We start from the raw sequence: 24,883 nt of genomic DNA, 5'->3' as shown, positions 1-24,883 counted from the left end.
ACACACTGTCCTGACACCTCCATTCAAAATTCTCTACTGTCTTGACAAAGCACACAAATGTTAACAGATAGCCCTACTCTTTTCCCCTGCACATCAGATACCTACCAGTTACCAACTGCAAGAAGCCGGCAGTGCAAGAGAAGAGCAGATCATTCCATAACTGCCCGGTTCTGTACACTTCCCAGAAGCTCTAGTATGGGCAACTGTTGGAGACAGGATACTAGGCTAGATGGACTATCTGTCTGACCTATTATGGCAGCTCTTATGGAATGTACCAACCTTCCTGAAATGGCCATCAAACCAGGGATTTCCACTAACCCACTCAGTAGGAAAACCATGATTCTATAAAAGGATGATCTAATCATACTATCACCCAAATAATAATCGATATGCTTTAGAAATATACTGCCATCACATGAGTTATCTGCAGACTGCGACAATAAAAAACCCAGCAACCCCAATCTCTCCCCATATACTTTCAAAAAAACAGCCAGCCAACATTCTGAATGTAGAAACAGAATACATTGAATTATACATACCTAGGCATCCAAAATAAAAGCATTTGGGGAACTTCACAACAGCAATAAAAGCATCTGAAAAAAAGCCCTCTGAAGAATTTATAAGCCGTTAAAGAATTGTGATTTTATTGGAAAATTGTGACTCCAGTTACTTGAGAACTTAATCTAACTCATCCTACTATATAGGAGAAAATGGTTTGGGCCCTTACTTATCAACTACACCACAGCAGCTGGCACAGATCATCAGTACAAACTCCCTCCTAATCCACACACAGAAGACTATTCAACTTCTGGCACCATCTCAATTACAATAATAAACATCTCCTCCACAGCAGAATAGTAGAGGATGAAAAGCTAAAATCAGCTAACAAATATAACCCACTCCTAGATCATGATCCTGTTCTGGACATGCCAATATTCATCTCCAGTTCAATGGAGCAAACAACCCCACCCAAGATAGTGATGCTAAAAACACTACAGCAAAGCCTAAAACAGATTAAAACCAAGAGAGACTGCTACAGAATTATGCCCAGAATTATCATGCTAGCAGACACCTCATCATAGAAAAATGTGCAAATCTAAGGCAGATTCTCCCCATATGCCCAGTGACAATAAACTAGAGATGGGAACAAGGAGAGACAAAGCAAAGAGGAAACCCACATGACACAGACTGATTTGGAGACACTGTCTACTCCCTTGTCCAAAATACAACCCAGGAGGGAGACATGAAAGGGAAACATCCCACTGACAAACAGCAAAGAGGCCCCCCACCCCTTATATCCCACCCCAGTGACCACATATGTTCCATCCCACCCCCCACCGCCCGAGCCCCCCTCCTCACCCCAGAGCTCCCCCCACCGCCCGAGCCCCCCTCCTCCCACCCCAGAGCTCCCCCCCACCGCCCGACCCCTCCTCCCACCCCAGAGCTCCCCCCACCGCCCCCCCACCGCCCGAGCCCCCCTCCTCCCACCCCAGAGCTCCCCCCACCGCCCCCCCCCCCCGCCCGAGCCCCCCTCCTCCCACCCCAGAGCTCCCCCCCACCGCCCCCCCCCACCGCCCGAGCCCCCTCCTCCCACCCCAGAGCTCCCCCCACCGCCCGAGCCCCCCCCACCGCCCGAGCCCCTCCTCCCACTCCAGAGCCCCCACAATACCCAACTCCCACCCCACTGCCCAAGCCCCCCACCTCCCACTCCAGACCCCCCACAGTACCCAACCCCCCGCTCCCACCCCACTTCCCAACCCCCCCAGCTCCCACCCCAAAGCTCAACCCCCTGCTTCCACCCCAGAGCCCCCGCACTGCCTGAGCCCCCACATGTCACCGCAGAGCCCCATCTCTCAGACCCTCTCCATACCGCGTCCCCGCCCCACAGGCAGCTACCTCCTCCCGTACCCGCGCTCCCAAGGACCGGCCGAGACACCCCCCCTCCCACCGTGGAACGTACAGAGCATGCGCGGACTCACTGCGCAGCGGTAAGGCCTTCCGCACGCGTAACGAGGCCCTGCTCCGCCGATTGGATGCGCTGGATCACGTGCGGGAGCGCGGGGCCGTCCGGCCGGCCGCACTCGACTCGGTGGCACCCATAGGCTGGCAGCGGAGTCGTTTCTGCGCATGCGCTCTAGGTAAGGCACGACCCCGGCCCGCGGCGGGCCGGGCCGCGCCGGGCGCCCCCATGGCTCCCCACCCGGGGGGGTGTCCCCTCCATTGCCTCCCACCCGCAGCCCACGGGCGGCCGGATACCCCACCTGGGGCCTGAGCCTGAGCGGGGCTGGGGCTTTGGGGGAGGGATAGCTCAGTGGTTTGAGCATTGGCCTGTTAAACCCAGGGTTGTGAGTTCAATCCCTGAGGGGGCCATTTAGGGATCTGGGGCAAAAATGGGGATTGGTCCTGCTTTGAGCAGGGGGTTGGACTAGATGACCTCCTGAGGTCCCTTCCGACCCTGATATTCTATGATTCTATGACTCCTTCCCACCCCCTCACCCGGGCCTGAGCGGGCTGGATGCCCCCAACTCCTTCCCACCCACCTCCCCACCCCCACCCGGGCCTGAGCGGGGCTGGATGCCACCCAACTCCTTCCCTCCCCACCCCCACCCGGACCTGAGCCTGAGCGGGGCTGGATGCCGCCCGACTCCTTCCCACCCACCCCACCCGGGCCTGAGCGGGCTGGATGCTGCCCGACTCCTTCCCACCCACCGCCCCACCCCCACCCGGGCCTGAGCGGGGCTGGATGCCACCCGACTCCTTCCCTCCCCACCCGGACCTGAGCCTGAGCGGGGCTGGATGCCCCCGACTCCTTCCCACCCACCCCCCCACCCCACCCGGGCCTGAGCGGGGCTGGATGCTGCCCGACTCCTTCCCACCCACCCCCACCCGGGCCTGAGCGGGCTGGATGCCGCCCGACTCCTTCCCACCCACCTCCCCACCCCCACCCGGGCCTGGGCCTGAGCGGGGCTGGATGCGGAGAGACTGCCGAGACTCATCAAGCCCTCGGATCGCTACCCCTTCCTGCTTCTCCACGTGGGCACCAATGATACTGCCAAGAATGACCTTGAGCGGATCACTGCGGACTACGTCGCTCTGGGAAGAAGGATAAGGAGTTGGAGGCGCAAGTGGTGTTCTCGTCCATCCTCCCCGTGGAAGGAAAAGGCCTGGGTAGGGACCGTCGAATCGTGGAGGTCAACGAATGGCTACGCAGGTGGTGTCGGAGAGAAGGCTTTGGATTCTTTGACCATGGGATGGTGTTCCAGGAAGGAGGAGTGCTGGGCAGAGACGGGCTCCATCTTACGAAGAGAGGGAAGAACATCTTTGCCAGCAGGCTGGCTAACCTAGTGAGGAGGGCTTTAAACTAGGTTCACCGGGGGAAGGAGACCAAAGCCCTGAGGTAAGGGGAAAGCGGGATACCGGGAGGAAGCACAGGCAGGAAGGTCTGTGAGGGGAGGGCTCCTGCCTCATACTGGGAATGAGGGGCGATCAACAGGTTATCTCAAGTGCTTATATACAAATGCACAAAGCCTTGGAAACAAGCAGGGAGAACTGGAGGTCCTGGTGATGTCAAGGAATTATGACGTGATTGGAATAACAGAGACTTGGTGGGATAACTCACATGACTGGAGTACAGTCATGGATGGTTATAAACTGTTCAGGAAGGACAGGCAGGGCAGAAAAGGTGGGGGAGTAGCACTGTATGTAAGGGAGCAGTATGACTGCTCAGAGCTCCGGTACGAAACTGTGGAAAAACCTGAGTGTCTCTGGATTAAGTTTAGAAGTGTGTGCAACAAGAGTGATGTCATGGTGGGAGTCTGCTATAGACCACCGGACCAGGGGGATGAGGTGGATGAGGCTTTCTTCCGGCAACTCACGGAAGCTACTAGATCGCATGCCCTGATTCTCATGGGTGACTTTAATTTTCCTGATATCTGCTGGGAGAGCAATACAGCGGTGCATAGACAATCCAGGAAGTTTTTGGAAAGCGTAGGGGACAATTTCCTGGTGCAAGTGCTAGGGGAGCCAACTAGGGGGAGCGCTTTTCTTGACCTGCTGCTCACAAACCGGGTAGAATTAGTGGGGGAAGCAAAAGTGGATGGGAATCTGGGAGGCAGTGACCATGAGTTGGTTGAGTTCAGGATCCTGACGCAGGGAAGAAAGGTAAGCAGCAGGATACGGACCTGGACTTCAGGAAAGCAGACTTTGACTCCCTCAGGGAACAGATGGCCAGGATCCCCTGGGGGACTAACATGAAAGGGAAGGGAGTCCAGGAGAGCTGGCTGTATTTCAAGGAATCCCTGTTGAGGTTACAGGGACAAACCATCCCGATGAGTCGAAAGAATAGTAAATATGGCAGGCGACCAGCTTGGCTTAATGGTGAAATCCTAGCGGATCTTAAACATAAAAAAGAAGCTTACAAGAAGTGGAAGCTTGGACATATGACCAGGGAAGAGTTTAAAAATATTGCTCGGGCATGTAGGAAAGATATCAGGAGGGCCAAATCGCACCTGGAGCTGCAGCTAGCAAGAGATGTCAAGAGTAACAAGAAGGGTTTCTTCAGGTATGTTGGCAACAAGAAGAAAGCCAAGGAAGGTGTGGGCCCTTACTGAATGAGGGAGGCAAGCTAGTGACAGAGGATGTGGAAAAAGCTAATGTACTCAATGCTTTTTTTGCCTCTGTTTTCACTAACAAGGTCAGCTCCCAGACTGCTGTGCTGGGCAACACAAAATGGGGAAGAGATGGCCAGCCCTCTGTAGAGATAGAGGTGGTTAGGGACTATTTAGAAAAGCTGGACGTGCACAAGTCCATGGGGCCGGACGAATTGCATCCGAGAGTGCTGAAGGAATTGGCGGCTGTGATTGCAGAGCCCTTGGCCATTATCTTTGAAAACTCGTGGCGAACGGGGGAAGTCCCGGATAACTGGAAAAAGGCTAATGTAGTGCCCATCTTTAAAAAAGGGAAGAAGGAGGATCCTGGGAACTACAGGCCGGTCAGCCTCACCTCAGTCCCTGGAAAAATCATGGAGCAGGTCCTCAAAGAATCAATCCTGAAGCACTTAGAGGAGAGGAAAGTGATCAGGAACAGTCAGCATGGATTCACCAAGGGAAGGTCATGCCTGACTAATCTAATCGCCTTTTATGATGAGATTACTGGTTCTGTGGATGAAGGGAAAGCAGTGGATGTTGTTTCTTGACTTTAGCAAAGCTTTTGACACGGTCTCCCACAGCATTCTTGTCAGCAAGTTAAGGAAGTATGGGCTGGATGAATGCACTATAAGGTGGGTAGAAAGCTGGCTAGATTGTCGGGCTCAACGGGTAGTGATCAATGGCTCCATGTCTAGTTGGCAGCCGGTGTCAAGTGGAGTGCCCCAGGGGTCGGTCCTGGGGCCCGTTTGTTCAATATCTTCATAAATGATCTGGAGGATGGTGTGGATTGCACTCTCAGCAAATTTGCGGATGATACTAAACTGGGAGGAGTGGTAGATACGCTGGAGGGGAGGGATAGGATACAGAAGGACCTAGACAAATTGGAGGATTGGGCCAAAAGAAATCTAATGAGGTTCAATAAGGATAAATGCAGGGTCCTGCACTTAGGATGGAAGAATCCAATGCACCGCTACAGACTAGGGACCGAATGGCTCGGCAGCAGTTCTGCGGAAAAGGACCTAGGGGTGACAGTGGACGAGAAGCTGGATATGAGTCAGCAGTGTGCCCTTGTTGCCAAGAAGGCCAATGGCATTTTGGGTTGTATAAGTAGGGGCATAGCGAGCAGATCGAGGGACGTGATCGTTCCCCTCTATTCGACACTGGTGAGGCCTCATCTGGAGTACTGTGTCCAGTTTTGGGCCCCACACTACAGGAAGGATGTGGATAAATTGGAAAGAGTACAACGAAGGGCAACAAAAATGATTAGGGGTCTAGAGCACATGACTTATGAGGATAGGCTGAGGGAGCTGGGATTGTTTAGTCTGCAGAAGAGAAGAATGAGGGGGGATTTGATAGCTGCTTTCAACTACCTGAAAGGGGGTTTCAAAGAGGATGGCTCTAGACTGTTCTCAATGGTAGCAGATGACAGAACGAGGAGTAATGGTCTCAAGTTGCAATGGGGGAGGTTTAGATTGGATATTAGGAAAAACTTTTTCACTAAGAGGGTGGTGAAACACTGGAATGCGTTACCTAGGGAGGTGGTAGAATCTCCTTCCTTAGAGGTTTTTAAGGTCAGGCTTGACAAAGCCCTGGCTGGGATGATTTAACTGGGACTTGGTCCTGCTTTGAGCAGGGGGTTGGACTAGATGACCTTCTGGGGTCCCTTCCAACCCTGATATTCTATGATTCTATGATTCTATGCCGCCTGACTCCTTCCCTCCCCACCCCCACCCGGGCCTGAGCCTGAGCAGGGCTGGATGCTACCCTGGCTCCTTCCTGCCCACCTCCCTACTCCCCCACCATGGGGAGGCTGGATGCTGCCGTTTCCTCCCTCCCTCCCTCCTCCTTCCTGGGGCTGGAGAGCAATAGATCTATGTCCCTCACTGTTTGGATGTGACGCAGTGGTGTGGGGCAAATGGCTGCTCAGTGCTGATCCGTCAGACTAGGGACAGTTTTGGTGTGGGGCTCGTCTCTTGCATTTTCTCATCACCTCTTACAGGTGTCACTTAGCCAATGTCTCCTTTGCTGAAAAGACCAGGATAAAACCCATTAGGGGAGCAGGAAAATGGGGAAGGGGGGGGAAGTTTGTAAGGAAGTGTAATAAAAAAAAAAAAAAGTTGGGGCCCATTATTTAAAGGGATCTCAATGAGAAAGTGAAATTCATTATAGTTACTCAGTTTCGAAGAACGGATATTGATGGTGTATTTTTCCCTTGGCATCTTTAAAGACTTCAGTAAGTTACTTTCTGTCTCTCTTTCAGGTTGGAGACTATGAAGATTAACCAGAACACAGTCTTACAGGGGAAGAAGGTGACCCTGGTACCATACACCTCTGCTCATGTATCCCGGTATGTAGCTTATACGACCTCTGACATCTGTTTCTATTTTTAAAGTTCAACTTTATTTTTTAAGGGAATTTAGCGCTCATGGAAGGCTCTGGGTTACCAGCCCTGGGGCCTGAAATGGTCTCTTTGTCTGTGTAAGTGGCACAGCACAAGCAGCAGCAATATGGCTTTGCTTATGTTGGCTTGCCCATATTCCTTGCTTCTGCTCTGGAGCAGCCACCTCTAGGTGTGAGATGGCAGCTCAAGGTCCTTGATCTCTCCGCTGAGACTGTCATCAAAGATGGACAGCAAATGTCAGTGGTGATATTTGTTTATCCATGTGGACACTTGTCCAGTTAGAAGTGGGCTGGGCCCACTAGCTCATTTCACGTTGGCCACCAAACAGCCATCAGATCTGCTGCTGTTTCGGTGCTTGCTATAACCTTTTCCAAATTGCTTGTGAACAGTGAAACTTCAACTCATAAAAACTGAACTGTCTCTGAAGAATTTAAATTTTAAGCCATGAGTTTGTAAACTGCAGACTTGGATGATTGCAGTCTCAGTGCAAAACAGATTCAAGGTGAGGTATCACCCCTGTACTAGTCCTTCATTTGTGTGCCTGGGTGAAGGAGTGTGCGTACTGATTCCTATGTTATTTCAGAAGTTATGTGAGCCTTGCAGCCCCTGGCCAATAGGGCATCTATAGCAACTTGTAGCTTTCTGAATAGGTTCATGGTAGGGGGACAGTCTGACCCTTAAAGGTTTCAGTGGAACACAACAGGTGATGTTCTAAATAGGCCTGCATTCCGTTTATGGCACTCTCCATCAGGTACCATGAGTGGATGAAATCGGAGGAGCTACAGCGACTGACCGCATCTGAGCCACTGAGCCTGGAGCAGGAGTACGAGATGCAGCGCAGCTGGCAGGAGGATGCAGATAGTGAGGTGTTTGAATATTTTGCAAGAGTGGAAAAGTGTAGTGAACACTTCCGCCTCACTGTTAGGAATCATAGCTAACTCTGAGTTTCTGGCAGGTGTGATTCTGCAAGTCTGTACTGTAAGGGGTGTGAGCCATTATAGCAGGGAAGTAGCCCCTAAAGCTAGTCTCATCCTTAACTCACTATTTAGCTTCCAGTTTTGTTTTAAATGCTCTAAAATCCACATGCTTAATCAGATTGTCTTGAAAATTGCTATGTCTCAGGAGGGTGGGAAGTAGGGTTAGTGGTTCAAATTTGGGGTCATTTGAGGAATAGGTTCTCAGGCTATAACCTTCCCTTCCTTAAAAAATACATAACCAACATTTTTGGGTCTCGCTGTCATCGCCTGAACCTCTGAAAACCAGAGGTTAACCCTTGTCTTGGTCAGTGGTGACAGCACGGGAAGACATGCTGAAAGGAGCCAAGGGATAGACTAGGTGACTCAACCGGTTGCTTCAGTCTCTATGTTCACATTCAAGGTTCTTTGCCTGAATTTTCTGTAAAAGGCGATGAAGTGGGGAAAGCTAATCCATATTAATTTTATATATTGCATCAAGTTAAAGTATTTGTGAGCCCTGGGTCTATGCAAATTGAAGCCAGCATAGATTTTCTAGGGTGCTGCTGGTAGTGGCAGGTGTGATAAGCATGCCTGTCTGGTCCAGAGCCCTGATTACTGGGTTCATACAGGCTATTAATACATGCAGGATGTTGCTTCTCTGCCTATTGTCCATCTTTAATGTCATACTTCAGTAATTTGTGAATGATTCTTAAACATGTCCTGTGAGTTCTGCTGCTGTCTCACTTTCCCCAGAATGCACGTTTATTGTACTGGAGACTGAGAGGTGGTCTGGGCAAGCAGGTACCGAGGAGGACTGCATGGTGGGGGATGTGAACCTGTTCCTCACAGATATGGAAGATCCAACGGTGGGAGAGATAGAAGTCATGATTGCAGGTACATTAAGTACAGCCCCAGGCTGCTAATGCCACTATCACACTAATGCCACCCTCTGCCCTGCAATAGTGGTTAGGTACGAAAGTATGCAACTGGGTTCAGGGGGATTCTGACAACTCTCCTCATCAGACCGTGGTAGCATTGGCTACAGCTAGATGGAAAGTAGGCAGATAATATACAAGTGTCCTGCACTCAGAGCTCTGCCAGTGCAATTCAGTCCTTATCTGCAACCCCCTTTCTGCTAGTCCAGCACATGACTGAGTTACAGGATTTGTGTTATATAGATGGACACCAACATCTGTTCTTGTCTCTTTTAGAGCCCAGCTGCCGTGGCCGAGGGTTTGGCAAGGAGACAACTCTGATTATGATGTTTTATGGTAAGGATGACTAAATGTGGGAGGACAGAAGTGATGTGATAGGGGCACACATGCTCCCGTTGGCTACTCTGCATATGTGGAGAGGGAGGTGGATATATACACCAGCCCACATATTTAAGGAGCATGGGAATCTTGCCAGTCTGCAGTTATGACATAATGCAATGTTATGGAGATACATGTGTGCAGCCAGGAGTTCTTATCTCTCTTTCTCGCTTCTCCTGTAGGAGTAACAAAGCTGGGAATTACCAAATTTGAGGCTAAGGTTGGACAAGAAAATGAAGCTAGTATCTGCATGTTCAAAAAGCTTAATTTTAAGGAGGTGAGGTACTAGCCTGATCAGGAGAGATGGAATTCTCCCCTTTTGAAGCAGCATTTAGCTAAGGCCTGAGATCAATCTGGGTTGTTCTTAACTTGTATATAGGTTGCCATGAACAGGGTCTTCCAGGAGGTGACATTGAGACTGGATGTGAATGAGCAGCAGAAACAGTGGCTCCTGGAGCAAACTAACCACGTGGAGGAGAAAAATTATAGTGTGTTGAACCTACAGACTCGTGCCTCTGAGACCTGAGACCTCTTGCAAAGGCAGGCAGTCCACACCCCTGCTAAGTCTCCAGGGAGGAAGGGTTTGACATTACTGAGTGCAAGTATGGAAAATACCTTAGGACCAAGAGTTAATCAAACAACAAACTGATTTATTACTCCACATACCTGGTGTACCACCTGTGAAATGCTGATCTTCCACAGCAATCGCGACAGAGCATCTACAGCAGCATTCCTTTGCAATAGTGCCTGGAAGCTGGGATGGATGAATGGATGCTAACAGGTTAAGCATAGAAGTACACCTTGGCTGGGAATGGCCCTTTTAGTCACAAAGCTCCCTCTGCTCTGTTCTAGGAAGGGACTGTCTACACCTCCAGGGCCTATAAACTTCAGTGAATTAGCCAGCAATGCTGTCAGTCTATGGATGAGCAGAGTAGACTGGGTTCCTAGCTAAAACCCCACCATCCTCAGCAGAGTTCCTAGTGTCACAAATGGAGTCAGAGCCCAGGAGACTCTGGGCTTTGTCACATGAACTGACACATACAATGCGACTTAACATGATCTAGTAGGCAAAATAGCTCAGTTGCCATCCTTGGCTGGTAAAGTGGTGGTTACAAGATTAAAAAATAAAGTCAGTGGCTCTGCTAGATAAGTTGTTAGTATTCCAGGTACTGCAGGCACCAGGCTTTCCCCTCTTGGCTTTGTGCGCCACCATTGGCAGCTGCCTCACTTGTGCATGTTCTAAGCCGTTGTGTAGCTCGTCACAGCTCTTGGCTAGTGTGAGCACAGCTTAATGGGAGAGGCCAGTACAACTAAGATCTGAGGGGGGTTGAGTGCCCTCCTTTCCCATTGAAGTGAATTTGTGTTGTAGGTACTTCATAAAGGACACCTGGCTGACTTCCCTTAAGCCAGCCATGGTAAACTACAACATTTCTAAAAGGTTAGGAACTAATGTGCTAAACTGCCAGCATGTAAAGAGGGCAATCAAAGAGGCTGGAATCAGAGTACTAAATTACCTCTGTGCATCAGACTTCAGCAAATGATTTTTGATGGGTAGAAATGCCTGTCTCCGTGCTGCTTGGTACAGGTACTGAAAAAGAGCCGTTGCTGTGACAAGGTATCCATAAAAAGATGAGTGAGAAAATTAAATTGCACAGAGGATGTAAAGAATAAACGCAGCTGATCTGCTACTATGCTTATTTAAAACCATCTACATTACAAGACAACCAGAGAATGGCTAACGCAGAACCCAGCCTTTAAGGAAGCAATAAATAAAAACCGGTGGAACTGACTGTTGCAAGGTGGCGTTGACACCTCTTAAGTCTCCAAACCAGGATTAGTGCTCAGGTGAACAAGAACATGCATTTTGATACCATAGTAGTCACTACTGGAGTTGGGAATTTTTTAACAAAATGGTTTTTCATTTAAAAATGCCAATTTTTTGAAACCAGAACTTTTTGTGGAAACATCACTTTTGATGAAACTATAGTTGGCAAGGTTTGCCAGGGCCAGGATAGAATTTATGGTCAAGAACAAACACCCCTCCAGAATGAATCAATGAGAACAGGGCCTTAAACTTGGGTCTCCCACATCCCAGGTAAATGCTCCAATCACTGTGGAGAGGCAGGGGGTGGTGTTTTTTCACACTTTTTTTTTTTTTTTGGAAGGTCTCAGTTCTCTTCTGCATTAGAACAAAAACAAATTTGAAGCCTCAGCTTTTTATGAAATGGAAAGGATGGTTTCTGACCATCTCTCCTTGCCCCATCAGAAGTGATAATAGGTTTCACCCTTCTTATAAAACTGCTTTTCTAAGTGGGACAAGCAGTCTTGGGAAAAATAGTCCTGTTCTCAAAGGCAGCTCAGTGCTGAGCCTGGAACCTGTGTTTACTGTGCTCTGATAAGATGGATGGGGAAAAAAAAGTGCCTCATACCTTGAGGTGTACTTGTGGCACCTTAGAGACTAACATTTATTAGAGCATAAGCTTCCGTGAGTTACAGCTCACTTCATCAGATGCCTTCAGTGGAAAATATAGTGGGGAGATTTTATATACACAGAGAACATGAAACAATGGGTGTTACTGTACAGATTGTAACAAGAGCAATCAGGAAAGGTGAGCTATTACCAGCAGGAGAGCTAGAGAGAGAAATGGGAACTGAATGTACTTGCACTCTACGATGCTAATTTCTATGCCTGGATAGCTGCATTTTTCTCCCTTAAAAATCTACTGCCTAGAAACTTTGTTTTAAAAGTGCCACAGCTTGCAGCATGATGCCATTGAAATAAGGTTTTTGCTGCTCTAACAAAGTAATGAACATGACTGCATGCAGTAGCTGGATGGGAACTGCACGTGTGTGAGTGAAGAATTTTCTGCCTGAAGCAGGGCCTGTTCCTGCTGCAGTGAGAAGTCAAGGGCATAGTATTGCTATCAGCCACACTGGAACTAAACCCAACTGAAATGGATCAGGAAAAATTTTTTTTTTCTCCAAACTTCTATATAGAATTCTCCCAACTTTCTGAAGAGAGTCCTGGGCTGCTGAACATGGTTGTAGAAATGTAGTGGGGTAAAAGCCCTATTTTGATTACATTGCATGGAGGGAAAGACTTCGAATGGTGCTAATTTTGTTCCTCCTCTGTGATGCTGAAGCGGGCTAAGTGGAGTCTGGCAGCTAGTTGAAGTCAAACATTATATTCTAATAGAAATAAGTAACCCTTGTCCCTATAAATGGAGCCATTTCATCCCATCCCTGCCCCGTTATCTGTGTATGGGGCATTATTAAAGTGAGACAGGCTCCATAGTGAACAAAACCAGGTGGCAATCTGCTGTTCCTAAAAGACCCATTGGGGGTGCATGTAAAGAACCTAGCCCTGCATGCTGCCCTCTACCTTACAACTGTTCCTTGTGCTGGGCCTGAAGTGGTGCTGGACCAGGGGGAGAGAATGGCCTGCGGTTAGGTAGGTGTCTCACTGGAAATTCTTCCCTCCTGCTCACTGGTGTCAAGGTCCTGAAGATACCTGCTGCCCTGTGTTTGAGTTGTTCAGTCCTCACTTCTTGCTGGATTGAGGGGCTGAGAACACAAAAGACTAATGCTTCTGTGTTGCTGCCGGTAGCTGAGTTCCCTTAGCAGTACCTCACCCTGTCTAGAAGTGCTAATGAGGCCCAGCCCCTTTCCCTGACTGGAGGCAGTGACATGAATCATGAATTTCCTCCCCTGACACTTAGAGCCCTGCCACCCTTCACAAAATCATATCCAAGTGAGAGTTATGAGCAAAGAGATTATAAACTCTGATGACATCCTCTCCTGCCCAAGCAAGTGCTTTCACTGCATTGGAAACAGAGCTGCAGAAATGTAACTGGGGATGAGGAATGGATGCAGTTTACAGTCAACAGGGAATTCAGGGGGTTGGAGGTCTTCCATTTCAGCCTCCTGGTCGGCTTCATCTAAGAGGTACACAACAGCCGTCCTTAAACACACTGCCTCCAGGTGATGGGACCCAAGCTGCAAGGCATATAAATCCAAATGAAGGATTAGGGATCAGGATTCTTTATAGTAACACTGCTATGATGTGTCACAACAAGAAAGTTAGCTGGGGCAGTGGTTGTTTGGGGTAGGAAATTCTGATTTCTAGATAAAGGAGTTGAGCGAGGATAGGGAAGGCCTCAGAAAGCGACCCTGGAAAAAATGGGAACAGCAGCCACGGCACAACCACGCCAAGGGCCATACTTCGGTGTCTACAGGAGGAACAGCGTTGGGAGCGCACAGGACACAGTTCACAAAGGGAATGAATAGGCACTTGGCACTAAAGACGGGAAATGTGACAGCCAGGTGCAAGTAGCGAACATAAAAACACAGCTGTATCGACAGACCAATGCAGTCAACCATTCTTGCCTTTATAATAAATCTTTTAATTTAGTTAAATACATTGCATGGTTGTGTCTATAATGTGTGTGTACATAGCTGGTGTTAGTGATTAATTCAAATAAACTCATTTTCTACACATTCTTTAATGCCATTAAAAAAAAAATCATCCAGGAGTTCTTCTCAGGATAGAATTATTCAAGGGTAGCTACTGCACCTGCCTTTGTTTCAGCCCATTCAGGAGAGTGTTCCAAAGGGCTGGGAAGCAACTGACAAGTCTCAGTCTGGGGGATCTCAGCAGCAATAGGGGGAGAGCTTCTTCGGGAGTGGTTGCTCCAGCTGCCTTTCGATTAGCCCATTTCTGTGAAAGGGGGAGGCCGTCAGCACTAATATTGTGAAAGGGACGGACATGTTACTGTATCATCAGCCATCATTTCTCTCGCAGCTCTTATGAAACTGCCCACTTTATTGTTCACTTCTGAGGGGAGCACCACCATGTAATGATTTTGCTGGGTTTCAGCTCTGCCTCAGAACTGGCAACACATGCCCACTGTCGAATCCCCAGAGGAGTTGGGAACAATGGTATTCTGGTGCACTATGCTGGAGCGGGGTGAAGGACTGAGCTAATGCAAAGATTTGTCCTTCACAAGGATAGCCTTTGCCCAGCAGGGTAGATGCTGTGAGTGAAGCACTCTTTGGAAATTGAGAGGCCTCCGTTTCCAGGGCTGGGACAGGAGTCTGACCTTCCTTTAATGACCTGATTTCTACCTTCATCTCATTACACGTTCCCAGCTCCTTCTGTTTGCCATGCTCTTCTCTTTAAAGGGATCTGCCTCTGAGGAACTTCATGGCACAGACAGCCCTGCCCCTCCTCGCTCTTTGGTCTCCACTTGCACGAAATGCCTGGTGCCTGGGTAAACCTTTGGTAGAGATCAGTTGATATTGGAGGGCCAACCAGCCAGGATGTGCACCCAGCCACTGGGTGAGGTATCTCATCTGCTGGAGGCTGCTGGACCAGCTTGTGCCCATCAGTGGCATTGCAGTTGGAGACCTTGGCCCTGTGGGCCCTCAGTCTGACCAGGGCAGACTCCGAGAAGGTGGTGTAAGTCCTCGGTAGCTCTAGCTGCTTAACTGGTGCCACCTTCTCCCCCTGCAGGCTCTTCTGTCCCTTCTTGTTGTCATTAATTCTTTTCTGAGCCTGTTCCAGACCCCTCTCCAACTGGCATACATCCTCCATGACTCTAATGACCCGGTCAAACTGGTCCAGAAGGTTATTGACTGCAGAGGGTAGACGGTCCAAGTAAAACTGTACATTGTATGGCTCCGGGACAGGGCTCTCCGAAAGGGCCAGCTCCTCTGAGCAGGAGGAGATGGTGGAGCTGGCACAGCGGAAGATGGTGCCAGCAGACAGGAGGCGGGAGTGTTTGGAGTTCCTGGAGGAGCGTGAAATTAGGGAGTCCATCCCTTCAAACTTTACTTTGTGGCGGAACTGAATGACAAGGAAAAAAAGAGGAAATCCCCTGAGAATCCCAAAGCCCAGTGCTGCTACCTTTGGTGGGGTAAGAGGGCCCGTGAGCCACAACAGTGCGCTCTTTCCTGCAGTGTTAGTTATAGGCTTTTCCATCACACTTTATATTCAGGTTCCATTTATAATGGTTTAGGAAGGGTTAATAGATGGTTTAAAATTTGGTTTAAATCATTAGAGTCCAGGTTGCTTACAGCCATCTGTTCCACATACTAGAGAGACAAGGTGTGGGAGGTAATATCTTATTGACCAACTTCTGCTGGTGAGAGAGACAAGCTTTTGAGCTGCATAGAGCTCTTCTTCAGGTCCCCTTGTCTCTTTCACCAACCTAAGATACTACCTTACGCACCTTGTCTCTCTAATATCCTGGGACCAACATGACTACAACACTGCAAACATACTACTTATCTCTCTAACATGCTTATAACTTCCATTTACCATTTATGAATGGAACCTTAGATGGGGAAGCTAAGGCAAGTGACTTTCCCAAGGCCAGGCAAGAAGCCAGCGCAGAGAAATGAACCCAGATATCTCTTAGCCACAAGGCTGTCCTTTCCCTCTCCAAAGAGAGGAGCAATCCAAGATCACCTTGCATTATATGCTCCACTCTCTGCTTCTTCCAAGTCTTGACCTGCTAGGATCAAATCACACCCGTGTAATCCCACTGCAGCCATTAGACCGACTGGGGGATAGCAGCTGGGTAGAAGCTGAGCCTTATTATCCAGAAGGAGAGGAAGGGGGAAAAGTGAGCCCTCTTACATGAAAACTAAATTCCCTTCTGTTCCTAAAAGGCTGGTCACTCCAAGGTAGGATAGAGGTTAGGGAAGGATAGGGGGCTGGAGTACAATCTCAGTAACATTGGTGTAAAGCCGAGGGACCCCACGGAAGGAGTTAATCCAGATGTACCCTGCTGTAAGATCAGACTTTCCCCCCGCCCAAGAGTTGAGGGTGGCCCCTCTGTGTCAGGGTACCAGCCCATGAGTAGAATAGTGTGAGAGCACGACTGAACCAGGCCTTTGGATTCAACCAGTGCTTAATTTGTAATGAAAGAGAGCCCAGGGCTCAAGCAATTTTTTTACATTCATAACTGATGCAACAAGCCCAGAGGTGCCAGGGCTTGGAACTGCCAGGCCCAGAGGTGCCAGGGCTCAGCCTGGTCAAGCCCTGGCACAAATTAAGCCCTGGGTTCAGTTCACCTTGCTCTGATGCTGCAGCACCAGACTCTGGCTTGCTGGCTGCTCTACACCCAGGTTTCCCCCTTTCTTACCGCTTTAGTTTTGCTGAGCCCCATCCACAGTTTGAACCTCTTCACGAAGAACTCGATCATCTCATAGTCCTGCGGTTCAATGGCAGGGCGGTACATTTCAGCTTGGACAGTGCGGTAGCTGTAAAGGATGATCGCACAAAGGAAACGGCTGCCAACGCAGAGCAAGCTGACGGTGAAGCTGAGGACGTATGCAGTGCCGAGGGTGGGGAATTCCTGGATCACGGACAGAAAAGCCACTTTCCCATGGAGGGCTGAAAGCAGTGCATAGACAGCACATCGGAACGTTCTGAACTCCTCTACTGTAGCAGAGAACGCCTGGGAATGAGAGAGACAACGTAGGGGTTATCGCTAGGAAAGGTGTCTTCACCCTTTCCTGTCTACAGCATCCTTAGCAATTGCACAAGCTCCCGTTGCCCTCATGTGGGGGTGGGTCGCTCCCAGTCAACTTTCCAGTTCACTGATGAAGCAGAGCAAAACAGACGGCGTGAACACAAATGAGCACTAGACTCTGATCTCATCTCAGCAGTGGGTGGGTCCCTCTTGGGGAGCAGTGGAGAGACTGACTGAGGAGCTCTGGGGAAGGGTGGTGGTCCTCTGACAGAGCTGATGCCCATTGGCAGAGTAGCAGGGAGACAAACGCTTTGCATCGTCTTGTATCCAGCCTATACAGGAATTCACAGCATAGTGCCCTGTACCGGTAAGAGTCATGACCACGCAGAACCCCATCCTACTCTCCACACACACTCCCACTGCTGAGAGCCAGTCTCCGCATAACCTACCAGATATCCACACTGGGCATAGACAAGGAACAGCAGGAGGAAGAGGAGCGTGGCAGCCGCTAGCTCCCCCAGTGCATGCTGGAATGTCTTCCCAAACGCAGACCATCTCCGGACAAAGCGCAGCTGCCGTACAATCTACGGGGAGAAGGTCCATTGGGGAGCATGAAGCCTGGTTAGATCTTATCAGAAAAGTGAGTTTCAAACAGCCCCATGTACATTCACTCTGTTCTGTCTCACAAGAGGTGTCTGAGGAGCCTGTGTGGCCAGGTGAGGGAAGCCAGGCGGAGCAAGGGCATCGTCTTTCTCAAAGGCCCAGCCTTCATCCTGGCTATGACCCACAGTTGCAATGTGGCTGTTAAAAGCTGCAGCCTGGGGCAGAATCTTCCATGCCCCTGTAACCAACCAAAAGCTAGCATCTGTTGAGAGTTTTAACCTGGTTATGGGGTTAGGTCCCATCTACACTACATTTTAACCATGTTGCAACCAGGTCATAGGACAGCGGTACCGTTGTTGGGGGCCTTATGTGCTAGTGCTGCACTCCCTGAACGGATTATCCAGGCGCACAAAGCCAGCTGGTACAGGGGGGTCCCTGGTATATCAATAGGGGAACATGTTCCAATTCATGTCTGTCCCGATCCGCATATTGATCGCTTCTCCTTTTGCATGGCTTTTCTTTGGGTACTTCCCCTGGCATTCAGGAGGCGCTGCGAAGGAAAGGGAGGAGCGGGGATTGGGTGTGCTCGAAGGAGGGGTGGAACTGGGCAGGAAGAGGAGGGGCAGACTTATTTCTTATGGGGAAAAATTCCCTGGTATCCATCGTTTCAGTATCTGTCGCCCTTTTCAAGAACGCAAACCTGACATATACTGAGGACCCCCTGTATGCACTCATCTGGCATGCACCCTCCATGAAAGCGGTGTCTTGGGAATGGCCAGCTCTCCGACGTGATCTGGGAGGATGGGGATCTCTGACACAAGAGCTCTCCAGGAGGCTGCTCCAGGGGTCCCTTTCTCTTCACTGATTCTCCAGCTTTGGCTCCCAGCAGCCTTTATCCATTTGTTTGCTCGCTTTTTTATTGTCTGTGCATTAAGCAAGTAATGGTCGACAGTGAACCATAAATACAGCAAGCCTGGAAGACAGCAGCTGGGCCACTTAGCCAATTCATTAGGAAACGGGAGAAAGGATTGAAGATATTACATCTCGGCAGCAGCCCCAATGACAATTATAAGGTCATTGTGGCATAATATAATATATGCATGCTAACGAGAAGGTATACATCATCCAGGCTGTTAGCAGCTCAGGCCTGACACTGTCTCACACCACTTGCCACCATGCACAAGGGCTGTTGGATGAAGAAGGATGTTCTGCTTCCATGTGGTGGTGAAGATATTATCACAGAGAGACCAGATGGGGCCAGAGCAGCTGGGACTCTCAGAGTAACTGAGAGAGCGATGTGCTGCAGAGGCAGGTTGGGGGGGATCAGCCATTAATGTCCGGCCAGAGACTTCAGAGTCACCTGGTTTATTTATGAGAGAGAAACCACTTTGGCTTCAATTTCACCCTGTGATCTGCTCCCACATGACTCTCCATTGGGATGAGCAGTGGGGACTGTTACCCAAGGGAGTTAGGGACAGCTGGCAGCAAGGGTTGTGATTGCTGAAGGCACCACGAGTCCGATCACACACCCCTTCACGTAACAAGAACTGGGGTCACCCAATGAAATTAATATGCAGCAGGTTTAAAACAAACAAAAGCAAGTACTTCTTCACACAATGCACAGTCAAGCTGTGGAACTCATTGCCAGGGGATGTTGTGAAGGCCAAAAGTATAACTGAGTTCAAAGAAGAATTAGTTAAGTTCACACAGGATAGGTCCATCAATGGCTATTAGCCAAGATGGTCAGGGACACAACCCCATACTGTGGGTGTAAACCTCCAAGTGACAGAAGCTGGGACTGGATGACTGGATGGATCATTCAAAATTACCCTGTTCTGCTCCCTCCCGCTGAAATATCTAGCACTGCCACTGTCAGAGAAAGAATACTGGGCTAGATGGACCATTGGTCTGATCCAGTATGGTGGTTCTTATGTTTTTATCTCTTTACAAATTCCAGCCCATTTCCAGGTGCCCTCACATGCTGGTGTTGGCAGATGAGAATCGGGAATGTGTTTAGGTCATGCAGCCTGGCAGTGATTGAGGGGTTACACCAATGTAACGGGGGATCAAGATCGGTCCTGATTTATTCCTATGCACAACACCCAGGTGGCTTTGTAGTGATTGCTGTTGAGTAGATAAAATGTTTCCCACAACATGTGAACTAGGGCTCAGACTGAACAGAAAGCCAGTGGAAAGGCTCCGATTGAGATTTCTGTGGGAGATGGGCCAGGCTGTTAATCAGCAACTTTGGAACATTGGGAATGGGGTTCCAGACATACATCGAAGGACCCTGCGGAGGTGTTAGAACTGGGGAGTGGAAATCAGGACTCCTGGGTTCCATCCTTAGCTCTGCAACTGACATGACATGTGACCTTGGGGAATCACAGAACTCTGTGCACTCACTCACCTTCAGTGTGGTGATGGTCAGCAGCAGGGCCGGAGACAGACTTCCATCCGAGCCAGCTGTGCCACTTCATAGAAAGCTGGTGAAGGCCTGGCGGTGTCCCCGGTAATGCTTGAGCTGCACATCTGCCAGCCAGATGTGCGCAAAGTGCAAGGCGCCGACGGCAATGGAGAGCAGCACTAGGAGCAGCTGGAGCCAACTTCGGCTCTGACCCAAACAGGAGGCCTTCCTGAGGACAGGAGCGACAGCTCTGGCAGGAGAAAGGCCATGCTGAAGACGAGCAGGGAGACCTGAAAAGCCAAAGCAGGTGAGAAAAGAATCTGCCTTCCTGCTGTGCACTGGGTTAAGTAGCACGAACAAAGGTGGATACAGCAGGAACATGGTAGCGTATGGTGCTAACTCTGAAGCCTAAACAAACAGAGCAGGTAAATAGCATCATCCCAACAGATACAGAGTAGCGTACTGCGCATAGGAATTACTCTGTGTGTGCCACATCATAAGGGACCAGAGAGCCAAGCTACATCACCCTGTCACTGGGAAGCAGAGCCTTGGATAGATCCCCCTGGAATATCCATTGGGAATGCACTCCTGGGATTCATCTAAATCAGAGACTGTAACCGCCACAAACCCACATACAGTCAGGCAAGCATTTATTTGGACTGTAATTAGCTACCACTGCAGAGCTAAGGTTTCCCTACAGACACCTATGATATCATACAGCAAACTCCTCCTGCTAAGAGTGTTTGTGACACAACCTCTGGAGAAAGCAGGCCCACCGGAGTGAGTTAAACATTGGCTCCATTCTGCTGGGAGACAGCCCCGAGCCTTGGAAGCATCTCGCAACACAGAGTACATACCACAAGGGCAAGTGGAAGGTCCAGCCCCGTGTGTAAGCGCAGCATTTGGTAGGGTAGGATGAGGATGGAAGGAACAGCCGGTCTGACTGATGGGAGCTCGAGCAGGAGCATTACAGCCACGTACAGATTGACATCAACGTTGTATTGGGTAAACTCCAGAAACACGGCTCTGGTCCTGTCGTGCAGGAAGAGAGCTGAGAACAGTGGGCTGAGAAGAAATATTTTCCAGGGCTCTGAAATGCTGGGTAATTGGCCCAATTTTTGCTCCTCCTAATGGGGACATTTCAATCTGATTGCTGGGAAACACTGTTTCGACTTTCCACTTTCAGGGATAAAGTTGGGATACCCGTAACAGGTCACTAGCCATCAGATTCCCTAGACTGTGCACAGACATACAATGCTACGTCAGCTATCCACCACAAGGGCAAGTCATCTGCCTCTTATAAATTACACCAGAAACTCCAATGTTGCCATATCTGCATTTATTCAGCCTCTCTCATACCATTCGGATAAGCAAGGTTGAACTGAACCATTTCTGGGGTGATCTCAGCCTTGCGGTGATGCTTTGGGATCCTCTGAATATTTAGAGAGCCTCAATTCCTACCACTAAATCAGGGTCTCAGCCATGCTGCCTTTGGGCCCCCTGGCAGCCAAGATTCAGTCAGGGACCACACAAAGGATGCTGTGAAACTACTGACCCCAGCCAATGGTGTATATATAGCATGTGAGCCCGCCACAGAATTATTGGGTCCAAGGAGTCCAGATGCAGTGGAATAACAGTGCATTTTGTCCTCACAAACCCTGATTTTCCATCTGGAGGTCCCTGTCCCCAGGGGTTTGCTCCCTTATTCTAAGTGGCCACCGATGGAATGTGCCCTCAACCCGATTGGTTTGGATGATTAAATTGACAGCCTGCTCTCCAGCCCGTGCCAGTCGGTGGCTGGCCATTGCACTGTGCAGCTTCTGTGGCCTGGAGTATCTCTCTCTTTCTCGAGTCATCTGGAGTCGCTCTGCTCCACTTCAGAGCAAGGGAATGGGGGAAATGGAACAACATGGCCACCGCACAACAGGAGAGAACAACTGACATCACCTTGCATTCTCAGGATGATCATGTCCCCTCAGACGGCTAGACAGACAGAGCTACTGCAGGGGAGAAATAGCCATGCAATGACCTCCTCCCCACAGGTAAGCATTTAAAGCACCCCAAATGACGCTGTGAAACCTACCAAAATTAATTTCAATTTTCCATTCCAGCCCAGCTGTCAAAGTAAAAGGTAAGGCCCTGAGGGCTTGCCTTTTGTTGATCCAGTTGCTGGCTCGCAGGTCAGCCAGTGTACCTTCGGGCTTTGACAGAGCTGTTTCCCAGCTCCCTCCAGCAAGCCGTGTTAGTGTGGTACTCCGACGTGCCCCCAGATCCAAAACCTAGAAGAAATGGGGATGGGAGACCAGAAAATGTAGCTGTGAAAACAGAGTGGGTGAGAGGCTGGATTGGGAGCCCTAACTTGGGCTGTGATCTGGTCAGATCCAAGCTAGAACAGGGATGGGCCAGCCCACATTTAGATGGGATACCTCCAGGGAAAACCCAGGGTGCTGCAGACAGGTGAGCTAGGGATCAGGCCATGATTCTATTATCTGAGTCTGTAGTGACCCAGTGCTTCTGCATAGAGCTGAGACACCTTTGGGTAATATGTGAATTGAAATTCATGGCCACTTGTTATTAAAGACTGCATGGCCTGTTCAGGAGAGACGAGATCTTTAATCCTTGTGTCATGGCCAGCTTCCAACCTAGGAGGCACGTATTCTGTCTCCCTGGATTTGCTCTGTATTTCCAGCTGGCTGTGGTCTTCTCCTTCACTTCCTCTGTTTGGCAATTGCTAGTAGTGACTGTGGGCTGTGGACACAGTTGCTGTGTTCCAGTGTCTCCTATGTGTGATATAGCTATCTTATCTATCCTGGGGTCTGCGGCTGCAAGGTGCTGAGCGCCTCCTGAATGATACCGAGCATCCTCACCACTCACTGAAGTTAATGGAAGCTGCAGATGCCCAGCTGCTTGCAGGGTCAGGTCCATAGTTTGTGAAATGCTTTGGGAGCCTTCTGAATATTTAGTCCTGCCTCAGTGCAGGGGATCAGACTAGATGACCTATCTGTGTCCCTTCAAGTCCTACGAAGGACTGCTATTAATAGAAGGAACCTTACTGCTGATTGTCAGCTAGCACTCAGGGAAATTGGAGATGCCATAGCCCTGGTGGGGAAAGGGGGCAAGAACTGGGGTAATTCACATCCCCATGGAGTCACTGTAGGATTGGGACACTCCCCTGGAAGAGTTCTTGTGAAAGCAAAAGTGGAACCTTCCTGATGGTTCAGTGTGAAGCAACCTGGGGCTACTAGACTGGGGACTCCTGAGCTGACCCTGGGATGGGGAACCCAGAAGCGGAAATCCACAACCAAGCATCTTGGTTGCATAACTGCACTATTCCTGCTCTCAGCTGCCAATTAGTGTCCATTCCAGCCCGTGCCAGTGTTCTTACCCGATAGAGTGATGGATGAATTCTGGAAGGCTGGGATGGGAGCATGCGTCTCTGTCCACTTGGCCACTCCTGGAAACCTCTGCTCTGGGCGCTGACAAGTGGCAGAGGGGACAGGTTCTATTAGTGATGTGACATGTCAAGAGAGACCTAAGCCCAGTTGGGGGAGCACGAGGGTGCAGAAAAGCAGAGGGGGAGGACGAGATTTGGGTTGCAATTAATAAGTTTCTAAATGGCATCTAAACAACACTCCTTATTTTGCTCTCCAGATCTAGGTTGTCCCAGCGTCTCCCTCTGCACCTGGCCTGTGTCCTCCACCTCCTCCATTGCCCTCCACCCCCTCCTTCCAATCGCAATTCCTTGTCTGTTTAGGGTTCAGCTGGGTGTTTCCCCCCCATCTTCGCCCTCCCACATTTAATGCTTTGGAGCAAGCCTTGCTGGCCAAAGGGGGGGCCTGAGCCTGCATTCCTGACTCAGACTAAATTCCCATGAAGGTCAGTGGAGGCAGGACTGCAGGATCAAGAGCAGGGTTTTCCCATCCTGTCCCCCACCCTCCTTCTGTAGAGCTCCCTTCGCAACACAGTCAGCCTCTGTTGGCTCAGGGAAGCTCCAGCCCTGCACCGAGACTCAATGCCTGGATGTGTCCAGTGCTATCCCATAGCCACTGGGATGACCCTTAGTCCCCATCTCCCTGGTGACTTCGCCTCCTCTGTGCCCATGACTGGACGTGCAGGCTTTCCTGCCTTTCCATTCCTCTGTGCGCCACCCTTCAGGTGCCCATTTATAGCCTGGATTCCCTGATCACCAGCCCTTCCCCTTCTTACCAACGCTCGTGTGTAGGAAGTGGCTGCTGGGCTGTGATTCTCCCGACCCAGTCTTACACACAGGCTTCAACCCCCAGGACTGTAGAGAGAAACCAGTTAGAAAACATCAGTACCCCCTAAACTTTCTCTAGTGGTTAGAGCAGTGAACGGGAATCTGAAACCCTCTGATGTTAGTGGTAACACTGCGTGACCTTGAGCTTGTCATAATCCTCCCGTGCCTCAGTTTCCCTACCTGTCAAATGGGGGATGATGCTTCCTTTCAGTCTATATTCCAGGCTAGCTAAAATGGAGCAGCAGACTCTCTCTGGCTGGTGCCAGTTTGGGGCCACAGTCCTCCCACCCAATACCATTCTCCCAGCCAGCAGTGGGGTGATTTTAGCAGCCCTCACCCAGATCCAGAGGTATGTTCTCAGCAGAGCTCTCCTGCCGGAGACGAGGCACCCCGACCAGGGTCAGTTGGGGATTGTTGTAGAGGTAGCTCAGGTAACCAGAGTCTATCCACTCCCACGTGTCTGTGCAACTTCAAAACAAGAGGCCAGGGGAACAGGTGCATTTCACCCCAGTGCAGTATAACTGGCTGGCACGCTGTGTACCCTGCCATCCCACCCTGCAGACATACCCAGCTGAGTGGGTTCCTGTTGTGGACTCTCAGCTTTCCTTATTTAAGTCAGTAATGTTTGTAGCCCTGATAGTTGTGAAGATAAACTGTGAAAATAGGAACTGAGCACAACCAACTTTAGCGTCGTCTTCCCTGAGTCTGCAGAGAGCCTGACACACTTGCTCTGCAAGGGGTGAACTGCCCCATTTGTTTCAGGGGGTTAACTCTGAAACCTAAAGGGGGCAATTTAAAATATCAACCCTGTAACCATTTCACTG

The 24,883-nt window shown here is 49.9% G+C and overlaps 3 protein-coding genes across 15 annotated transcripts in view; 1 reads left to right on the top strand and 2 right to left on the bottom strand.

Moving 5' to 3' along the window:
* Nucleotides 1-2,154, bottom strand: part of TMEM104 (transmembrane protein 104) — a 63,075-nt gene extending 60,921 nt beyond the window's left edge. For 2 of the 10 annotated variants that reach the window (XM_038371668.2, XM_038371671.2), the window contains exon 1: nucleotides 540-1,085. The gene's annotated coding sequence lies outside the window, so the exon portion shown is untranslated. Of the gene's footprint in view, nucleotides 1-105; nucleotides 1,269-1,870 lie in introns of those variants that run through there. The other 8 variants (XM_038371665.2, XM_038371666.2, XM_038371677.2 and 5 more) reach the window with 8 other exon arrangements.
* On the top strand, nucleotides 2,028-13,736 carry NAT9 (N-acetyltransferase 9 (putative)). 4 transcript variants are annotated; one of them, XM_038371687.2, is made up of 7 exons: nucleotides 2,028-2,138; nucleotides 6,907-6,993; nucleotides 7,799-7,908; nucleotides 8,757-8,897; nucleotides 9,215-9,274; nucleotides 9,499-9,593; nucleotides 9,696-13,736. In XM_038371687.2, the coding sequence occupies exons 1-7, from the start codon at nucleotides 2,128-2,130 to the stop codon at nucleotides 9,840-9,842; spliced, it is 651 nt and encodes a 216-aa protein (XP_038227615.1). In that variant the 5' UTR covers nucleotides 2,028-2,127; the 3' UTR covers nucleotides 9,843-13,736. The 4 variants fall into 4 exon arrangements, with proteins under 4 accessions (XP_038227615.1, XP_038227616.1, XP_043353517.1 ...); XM_038371688.2 differs by lacking the exon at nucleotides 2,028-2,138 and adding an exon at nucleotides 3,366-3,397; XM_043497582.1 differs by lacking the exon at nucleotides 2,028-2,138 and having other exon boundaries at nucleotides 6,429-6,993; nucleotides 7,767-7,908.
* LOC119842905 (polycystin-1-like) overlaps nucleotides 10,872-24,883 on the bottom strand; it is a 63,699-nt gene continuing 49,687 nt past the window's right edge. The window contains 13 exon segments of the mRNA XM_043497576.1: nucleotides 10,872-15,161; nucleotides 16,465-16,779; nucleotides 17,244-17,378; nucleotides 19,805-19,836; nucleotides 19,839-19,878; nucleotides 19,880-20,034; nucleotides 20,037-20,091; nucleotides 20,659-20,833; nucleotides 21,953-21,993; nucleotides 21,995-22,055; nucleotides 22,057-22,080; nucleotides 23,187-23,277; nucleotides 24,397-24,527. Of these exon segments, the coding sequence (XP_043353511.1) occupies nucleotides 14,451-15,161; nucleotides 16,465-16,779; nucleotides 17,244-17,378; nucleotides 19,805-19,836; nucleotides 19,839-19,878; nucleotides 19,880-20,034; nucleotides 20,037-20,091; nucleotides 20,659-20,833; nucleotides 21,953-21,993; nucleotides 21,995-22,055; nucleotides 22,057-22,080; nucleotides 23,187-23,277; nucleotides 24,397-24,527 (1,966 nt within the window). The 3' untranslated portion in view covers nucleotides 10,872-14,450.

The sequence above is a fragment of the Dermochelys coriacea genome, chromosome 14 (assembly GCF_009764565.3).
Source record: "Dermochelys coriacea isolate rDerCor1 chromosome 14, rDerCor1.pri.v4, whole genome shotgun sequence".
In the NCBI taxonomy this organism is placed as follows: Eukaryota; Metazoa; Chordata; order Testudines; family Dermochelyidae; genus Dermochelys; species Dermochelys coriacea.
This window is presented reverse-complemented; position numbering and strand designations above follow the sequence as displayed.